The 8,791-nt window shown below is 56.3% G+C and overlaps 1 protein-coding gene across 1 annotated transcript; it reads left to right on the top strand.

Moving 5' to 3' along the window:
• The first annotated feature begins 616 nt into the window (after positions 1 to 616).
• Positions 617 to 8,700, top strand: Dolpp1 (dolichyldiphosphatase 1). The gene is made up of 8 exons (XM_041675304.1): positions 617 to 1,018; positions 4,128 to 4,228; positions 4,415 to 4,499; positions 4,596 to 4,695; positions 4,794 to 4,892; positions 5,302 to 5,430; positions 5,785 to 5,874; positions 7,295 to 8,700. The coding sequence occupies exons 1-8, from the start codon at positions 943 to 945 to the stop codon at positions 7,329 to 7,331; spliced, it is 717 nt and encodes a 238-aa protein (XP_041531238.1). The 5' UTR covers positions 617 to 942; the 3' UTR covers positions 7,332 to 8,700.
• Positions 8,701 to 8,791: the final 91 nt, after the last annotated feature.

An 8,791-nucleotide genomic window follows, 5' to 3' on the forward strand; every position in this document is an offset into this window, starting at 1 on the left:
TTGGGAACCTGTAAGTATGAACTGACAAACCAGACTGAGCCAGGAAATGGGGCAGGAGTGTGTGTGCCCACCCCAAGCAGAGGAACGGCATAGGTAAAGGCTTGGAGACAGAATAACTGGCCTAGACTGTGGGTGGGAGGTGTGGCTGCTTCCTCAAGAATGTTTTGGAAAAACAGAGACGGGTACATGGAACATCTGGACTTACTAAAAATATTCCCAAGTGGCCTTACTTACTACATAGCGTAATTGATGGAACCAGTAGCATTCCATCTAAGACGCCTCGTATGTGCTCCGTCCCAGGAGTTAACAAAAAGGCTCCTTTGCAGACCTGTACCTCCTGTATGTCAGTTAAAGGCAGAAAAATTTCGCTCTAGGTCTTTTGCCTCAATTTACGTTTATGGGCTGGAACAGTGAGGCAAAACAATGCTAAGAGAAGTCTGGGCTTCACAGTGACACACTCACTTTTGTTTTCAAAATGGGTCGGTTCAGACCCGGTGGTGCTGAGGCTCCCTTTCCACCGGGATCAGGGTTGCGCGAAGCCTTTACTCTGGGAGCAGGTGCCAGCAGAACCAAAGCTCCCACCAAAGCACAACACGCCCCCCGAGATAACGCCTGATTGGCTAGTCCTGTGCACACTCCGACCCAGGCTTACCTTTTGATTGGCTGTTCTGCACTCTGTCCTGCGATGGAGCCCTCCGTTCTCCTGATTGGCTAGATAACTACCTGCGCTCGCCCAGGATTGGACACTGGCAAAGCTGCGAGGGTCCCCGCTCTCTGATTCGCCGCGCGGCCCAGCCTCACGGCCTGCACCCTGAATGGCTGCGCCACTACCTGCAATCGGCCTCGGATTGGGTGCGTGGCGCCTCCCCGGCGTGATAGGTCAGGACCACCGCCCCCCTTGCTCCCCATTGGTTGCTCGGCCAAGCCCGGTCTCCGGGTAAGATGGCAGCGGACGGACAGTGCTCGCTCCCCGCTTCATGGCTGCCGGTGACCCTCACCCACGTCGAATACCCTGCAGGTAAGAAGCGGCCCCGGGCCGGAGGACGATCTCCGGGAGCCGGCACCCCAGCCCGGGGCGCTCTGGGCGGCGTGGGCCGGCCTGGGGGCGCAGGAGGACCGCGATGGGAACTGTCAAACAGCGAGCCATGGAGGGGCTCGGCCGGCGCGCGCGCCGCGCAGGCGCAGTGAAACGGCGATGAGCTGGGCGAAATTGTGAGCGCCTGGCTTGTGCACTCTGCGGCTGCGCGGCCAAGTCGCTCTCCGGGGTCCCGGGGTGCTAGTGGACTGTCCTGGGCCAGAGGTCTCTGGGTGGGGCGGGCAAGGATCTGGTCCTAGACCTTGTCCCTTGTGCCCCGCCCTCTCCTGAGCCAGAGAGGCCGCACTCCTGCTCGGGCGTGCAGGGAGTTGCCAGTTTCCTTCACGGTGCTGAGGGCTGCTTGCTGGAGAAAGCTCGCTGCTTCAGGGAGCCTACAAAAGTAGGCCAGGTTTGGGAGGGTTTTTGGCTCCACGCCCTGAGCAGCGGGGCAGAGGCTAGCTACCCAGGGGCCACAGAGCCCCCGGAGCTTGACTTGTCTGAGCTTCCATCCGACACGCCTCTGGGAGTGCCCGCCTCTCTGGTGGGAAGGTCCATTAGCCACGGTTCTGAAGTTCCGGCTCCGTAGAGAGTGGTACGGAGCTTAGGCCTTGGCTGAGACGTTTCCCTCGGTGCGGGGGCGGAGGCGCCACCACTCCCGTCACCTCATCTTCTAAGTGGCTCAAGAACAGTGTCTCCTTTCTGTAATGCCGTGTGCCTCAATGAACACAGACCTAAGAGGTGCTGGCACAGGGCCTAGCCTGTTCGCTGTGGCGAGCACTCAGTAAATTACCTGTAGTTGCTATCTAGCACCCTCCCTGGGTAGATGTTGGTTGCTGAGCAGCTGAGGGCCCCTTGCTGACCTCTGACTCGGGGAAGGGAGAGCACAGGGCCACAGGCAGGGAGAACTTTGCCTCTGGGTGTGCTGGCTATACTTAAGGTGTGGCAGTTCCACCCAGGGTCAGGCCTGTTCACCATCCATCCATCCACTCATTCATTCATTCTGCATCGCCTCGCATCTCCCAAGGGCTAGGCCTTGAGCCGGCTCTGGGTTTGGAATGGCGAAGGCCTTGCACTCTTGCTCTGTGGAAAGTCTCTGCTCCAGAGAAGGGAAACCAGGCCTGGAGAAGGGGAGAGACTTGGTTGAGGCCTCCACACCTTCCTGACTTTCCCTCCCTGGCTTCAGAGTAGCTTCTTGGAGGGCTCGAGACCTTACAGATGAGAAGGCAGCTGCCACTGAGAACACCATGACATGTGCAGGCCTTGTGTGATGCCCGTGGTTGAGCCTGGCGCATCTGGTGAAGTCCAGCCCTCTGCACCCCCGGGAACCCCTGCTCTACATGCACCCCTCTATATACTGAACACACTCCCTTTACCTGTTTAACGTGGTGTCTGATCCCTGTGGGGTGTCATACATTGCTCCACTCAGAGGATAGTGGGGTGCAGAGACATGGTCACTACCTAATGAGACCTGAAGTGTAAGCGTGCAGAGAGAGGCACCCATCCCCAGCTACCTATCTAACTAGTGGCTCGTGAGCCTTGGCCCAGACGCAGGCCTGTCTCAGGCTGAGGGCTTTATGGGGTCTGGGGCTGTGCTGGGTCTTTGCTTGGTTTGTTGAGTTCCCCTAGGCCGCAGCCCATGTGGAGGAGCCCACGTGTGCTTGGGTGCAGAAGTAGGACAGCACAGTGTGCTCGGGGACCTGGAGTTCCGTCCTGCAACTGGAGCAGAGGCTGGGGGGAAGTGGGCCAGGACTGTGCAGAGCCCGGTAGGTGGGGCCTAAGAAAACGCTTCCCGAGGACAGGGGAAGGGAGGCCAGGGTCCCTAGCAGTGGGTACAGGGAGCCTGAAGGTCTTGCTTGCTGTAAGGCAACCTGAAGATTTGGTCAGAGGTTCAGGGGCCCTTGCCATGCCCTGTTCTCATGGCCCAGCCATTACCATTTGAGTTGTGAGTGTCAGAACCTCAGGCCTGGGGAGACATGGGCTCAGAGAAGGGTGGGCACTCACTCAGTATTCCCTAGTGGGACCATGGCAACATGAGCCTTTGAACTTGGGTTACTGGCCAACTTAAGTCAGGTAAGAAATATGTGCATCTATCTCTTAAGGCCTGGAATCTTCTCTCTGCCCTCTGTGGGAACCTGCCTGCTTGTATAAGGCCAGGCTGCTGCTATGTGCCATTTCCCATACTGGGTACCCCCAGCCTCTGTGAGCCCCACTGTGGGAGTACCCTGTGTGACAGAGACCATGCTAGGCATTTTTACACCGCTTCTTCTCAGCTGTGGGGAAGATGCCCCCCCCCCCCACACACACACAGGAGAGACTGTGGTGGTCTAGGGAGGTAAAGTCCTTACCTGAGTTCCTGCAAGCAGCTCAGGCTGCTACAGGAAATGAACGATGGTTCCTTAGTCAGCCACTTGGTCTCCATGGTGAGTGGCCTTTGAAGCCTTGCCTGTGAGCAAGGGACCATGACTGTACTCTTAGCATCAGCCTCTGACCCTCAGAGAGGCCAGTGGTCCTCACCTGGTCCATCCAGTCTTTAGCAGGAGTGGAAAAACCAATGTCTTACTGCGGCAAGGCTCTGAGAATCTGTTGACTTTGTGGGTGGCCACTTTGAGCTGGCTCCACTGGAGGCTCCTGAGTGCCTCTCTCTGTATCTGGTGTCTGGAAGAGCACAGACTTCTCCAGAAGACCCAGCCCCACCTGCAGCCCAGAAATGTGCAGCATGTTGGACCTTGGGGTTCAGACTCCCCCTCTGACAGAGTGATGTGTATGGTCTCTAGACCAGGCCAGAGACTAGGGTTCATCCAGGTTCCACCTCTCTCAGGTTATGCTGCTTGAGCAAGGCACATAGCCATGTTGAGACTTAGTTCTTTCTGTAAGATGGGGGCAAAGAGGCATCTTTCCTGGTTGGTGATGCACCCCTTCCATCAACCAGGGTCCATGGCTGTGGCTCTGCACTCTGGGACCGCCTCTTTTGTTAGGCCCTGCTGACTTTCAGAGAACTGACCCCTCTTCTGATACCCATGCCCTGTCTCATCCTGTTCCTCTGTCCCTACAGGTGATCTCTTTGGCCACATCCTTGCCTACCTGAGCCTCAGCCCTATCTTTGTTATTGTTGGTTTTTTGACCCTCATCATATTCAAGCGGGAGCTACACACGGTGAGTTCCGGCCCCACCCTCTTTCAGTCTTTTTGCCCAGAACCCTCTTTTGGTCTGCAAGGTTATAGGGTCTCCTAGTTGTTTACTCATGGTTTGAGCTGTCCAATCAGAGGCCATGATCATGGGAATTGGGTGGCAGCCAGAAGGTATGCAGAGGCCCAACTGAGTGCCCATTTTTCCCAGCAGATTTCATTCCTCGGGGGCCTGGGACTCAATGAAGGTGTCAACTGGCTGATCAAACACGTCATCCAGGAGCCTCGGCCCTGTGGAGGTAGGGCTGGGAGTTCAAGGACCCAGGGCTTCATGTTGGACATTATGAGGAAGCCCATGTCCTCCCATAAAGCCCTGTTCTTTTCTTCTCCCCCAGGCCCACACACGGCAGTGGGCACTAAGTACGGGATGCCCTCCAGCCACTCCCAGTTTATGTGGTTCTTCTCTGTTTATTCCTTCCTGTTCCTGTATTTAAGGTGAGCTTCTTGCCCCACTCCCACCCCTGCCCGGGGGCTGTTGGGAGGCCCTTGTTCAGGCTGTGGGCTGAGACTATCTGATGTACCTCTTTTTCCAGAATGCATCAGACAAATAACGCCAGGTTCTTGGACTTGCTGTGGAGGCACCTGCTCTCCCTGGGGCTCCTCACTGCAGCCTTTCTCGTCTCTTATAGCAGGTATGAAGGGAGGAGCCCCATCCTGCAGCCTGCCCACTGGGGTCCTGCTAGGATCTTGGTCTCTTTTGAATAGTCTCTGTGGCCCCTGGGCCCAGAGGCTCCAGCTGCCCTGTCTAACAGCAGGGTAAGTTGCAACAGCAGCTTCTTGTATTAGCCATTTGTCCCCAGCTTCCTGGTGGGGCGGGGGTAGGAGGGGTGCACCCTTGAAGACAGGCTCCAGTTTAAGGACTGGCCAGGAAGGAGGCAGGTCTGGAGATGCATGGGCTGCTCCTGCATCTCTGTCGCAATTCTGAAAGTGCCTCTTCCATTTGAGTCTTCACATCTGCACACCCAGGGGCCGAGGGCAAGGCTATTGTGCAAGCCCATCCCTGGTTGGTTCTCATGAATTTCCCTTCTGGCCTTATCACAGGGTCTACCTGCTGTACCACACCTGGAGCCAGGTACTCTATGGGGGTATTGCTGGAAGCCTCATGGCCATCGCTTGGTTCATCTTCACCCAAGAAGTCCTCACCCCACTGTTCCCCAGGATAGCAGCCTGGTAACCAATTCCCCATCCCTTCCCAGCACCTTGTCCCTGCCCCTCCTGCAGGTGTGACCATCTTTGGAAAGCCTGGTGTCCGGGATGGCCCAGTGCCTGGACCTCTGGTGGCATGAGGCTGTAACACCCACTCTCCTGCTGTCGCCTCCCCCAGGGGCTTCTGGGCCTCTCAGGCTTAGCAGCCAGAGTGCCATCATCTGTCCTTGCTTCTGCACTTAGAGACTCAGGAGGCAGCAAGAGTCTCATGGAGCAGTGGAGGAGGCTGGAGGGCTCCAGGAACTGTTGGGATATCTGGCTTGGTGGTAGGCTCATGCCCTCACCATGGCCCTGGCTTTTGGGTATCTGTCTCTCCAGGCCCATCTCCGAGTTTTTACTCATCCGGGACACGAGCCTCATTCCCAATGTGCTCTGGTTTGAGTACACAGTAACCAGGGCAGAAGCCAGGTGAGTTCAGGGGACAGCAGTCACTCCACACTGTCCTCCATTTGGAAGGTTCCTCCAAAGCTAGATACTTGCTTCCATTCTGACCCAGAATTCCTCTATGCACCAGTTTTTTCAAATGGAAAAAGTGAGGCCCAGAGAGGAGGGAGCCACTTGCCTGGGCTCTGTCTGTGAGTGGGTGGGGAGCTGGTTACACTGGCCCAATGTGAGCGTTCATCCTCCCCAGCACAGACACAGAGCTGGGCCTCGGGTTTTCAGGGCACAATGAGTGTGGCTGTCCTAGAACTCTTCAGCTCTGTTAGCTGGTAGGCTCGGGTACACTGGGCCATCTCGAAGCTGAGCACAAGTCAGGGCAAAGCTGGACTTCGGTGTCTCCTGACTCATACTCTTCTACTTAACTCTTCCCCAGTCTGGGGTGGAGTTCTTCAAAGGTGCAGGCCAGCCGCTCCCTAAACTCTGAGCAGAGCTGAGGCAGGTCAGGCTCCAGAGGATGCTACTGGGCAGTGTGGGCAGTGTGTATCTGGCAGCTAGGAGAAGTGTTAGGACATCAAGGTCCACATTATCCTAATGAGCTTGAGGGCAAAGCCTGGGATCCATGAGGTAAGGGGATTTGAGGGTTAGGGCAGGGCAATCCCATTAGTGACAGAAAGGCCCCAGATGCCTCAGGCTCAGCTCCCCACCTGGCTCCAGAGTAGCCAGCCCTGCTCAGCCCTGCTTTCCTGCCAGCTGCCACCTGCCTTCATCCTCTGCTCTCCCTGGCACCTGCTCCGTGTCAGGCTCTGTGCAGGGGCTGAGCACAGTGAGACAGCCATGTTCCCACCCTCCTGGTGGTCAAAGCAGCAGGGATCTGTGAGGATGGAAGGGCTGGGGCCACATCACACCAGGGCCCTGTGGGCCACAGTTAACTTTCTAATTGTGCAGGTACCTTACCTGAGCACTGTTACGTCTGAGCCTCAGCTAGCCCCCTCCAGAGCACAGCGGTGATTCTTCCTGTGTCCCTCCAAGTAGATGCTTCCTCCCAGGCAGCCCCCTTGAGTATACCTTCCTCTGCTTGCATACCTACCTCCAGAAGAGCATACCACCTTTTTGTAGCTGCTTTGGGGGTAGCAGCAGAACTCCCCACAAATAGACAGACCCAGACAAGTATCACTGACCTTTCTCGTCTTGACCCAGCCCTATCTTGCCATCCCCTTACTCAATTCCTGAGTTCCAAACCTGGGCCATCATGATACAGCCCAGCCTAATGCTGGCCCTCTTCAGGCTCCAGCCCATGGCAGGAGCTCTGATTGCCCTGGCCTTGGCCAGGGTGGGTATGGTTGGGCATTGACCTGTCTCGTTGAGACTGAGCAGGGAGGGAGAATAACTGTGGGGCTTGCCACTCAATACCAGGCATCCCCACATCTAAGCCAGTCCCATTTTGCAGGAACAGACAACGCAAGCTGGGAACAAAATTGCAGTGACTGGTGGGTGTTGCTGGGTCAAGCCTCCGAATCTGGCCTGTACCATGCCTTGCATGATGGATGGACATGATGATGGATGGAGGGGTGAAGCAGAGACCTCTACAGACCTAAGTCACCAAGTGGAGCCTTTTTCTTTCTTACTTTAATTTTAATGGACATGGTGGACCAAAGGGCTGAGTCAGGCCCTCAGTGAGGACCCTGGGAGGGCCTGCTCTCTGTGGGTCACATGGCCAGAGACCCTGGCTCTGCTGCTGTCCGCTCCTGACTGGGTGGAAAGTGCTCTTGGCATGGGCCCTGGGTTGGATAGAGCACGGGGGCTCGGTCCTCTGGTCTTGAAACCAGGAACTCCAGGTGGCGAGTGCACACTATTTATTTTTTGGGATTATGGAGTCTGGGCTGAAGAGGCTGCTCTGCGGTGGCTGCCCTGTGTACAGAGGGGCCCAGGTCAGCTCCCAGGCCGTGCCCTGAGCCACAGGTTGGATAGCCTGCCTCCTGTTGGACCTGAGTGGGGCCCTGGGGCCTGGAGCCCATGAGTGAGCATCCCCTGCTCTCCCTGCCACCATTGCCATTCCAGAACCTTGTCAGTGTTTCCTTGTCTGGGGGCAGGGCCCAGAGTGAGCACCCGTCTGTCGGCTGCTGTCATTGTGTTCTTCCCTATATCAACCCAACATCACAAGGGCTTTCTCTGGTCCTCTATCCCCAAGACAGTAATCCCTTCCCGACAAAAGAGCCTGCACATATGGGTAAGCACACCCAAGCGTTTACAGCTCCTTTTGTCTGGCCATCCAGTAGCATCTGTCTTCATTCCCACTTGAACAAAGCAGGAACCAGGAGCTAGGATTCTGGCAGTGTGGCCGTGCTGACACCCTCCCCCATCAGCTGCCCCGTGTGCTCTGGATTTCTCCCTGTCCTTCTGGCCTGCCCTGGAGGCTAGAAACCTGTGTGGGTTGACCCTGGAGGCTGCCTGGGTGTGGGCTCTCTGATCCCCACCTGCCCAGCTGCAAGGGGTCCCTCTTCGGGCCTCTCTCTGAGTTGCCCTGCCACGGTTGTGGAGATGCTTCCAGAACTGAAGCAGCCCCTGGGGACTGTGTTTGACACCCCCCCCCCTTTTCTTTGTGGAGGTTCCTAACCTGCTGCTGAAGCACAAGTTTTTGGTGCTTTCCTTTCGTGTTTGTTAAAGGCTGTGTCCAAGCCCCTCGAGATGCCAGGGCCAGGGCTGGTTTCTAGAGAGGTAGGTCAGTCATGTTCCCTCTTCTTCCCCTAGGATTTTTATTTTTTACTTTTTGCCTGAGACAAGCCAAGTGTGAGGTGGTTTAAGAAAATAAATGAAATTGTTTACTATTGTTTTAAAATAAAATCTGAAACTCTGGAGACTGAGTACACATTAACTGAGCTCATGGTGGGGGGTGGCCCTCTGGGACAGGGATGTGGTAAGGCCCTGAAGCCATAAGCATTTCCAG

Source organism: Microtus oregoni, unplaced genomic scaffold (genome assembly GCF_018167655.1).
Source record: "Microtus oregoni isolate MIOR12 unplaced genomic scaffold, Mior012 000025F_ref0000491, whole genome shotgun sequence".
In the NCBI taxonomy this organism is placed as follows: domain Eukaryota; kingdom Metazoa; phylum Chordata; class Mammalia; order Rodentia; family Cricetidae; genus Microtus; species Microtus oregoni.

What these genes read in the sequence shown, in the direction of transcription:
- Dolpp1 (XM_041675304.1), top strand. Translation starts at nt 943, where the DNA reads ATGGCAGCGGACGGACAGTGCTCGCTCCCCGCTTCATGGCTGCCGGTG. An exon ending in TTCCCCAGGATAGCAGCCTG is followed by an intron (nt 5,431 to 5,784) that starts GTAACCAATTCC and finishes CTGTCTCTCCAG; the next exon opens with GCCCATCTCCGAGTTTTTAC. An exon ending in GTAACCAGGGCAGAAGCCAG is followed by an intron (nt 5,875 to 7,294) that starts GTGAGTTCAGGG and finishes CCCATTTTGCAG; the next exon opens with GAACAGACAACGCAAGCTGG.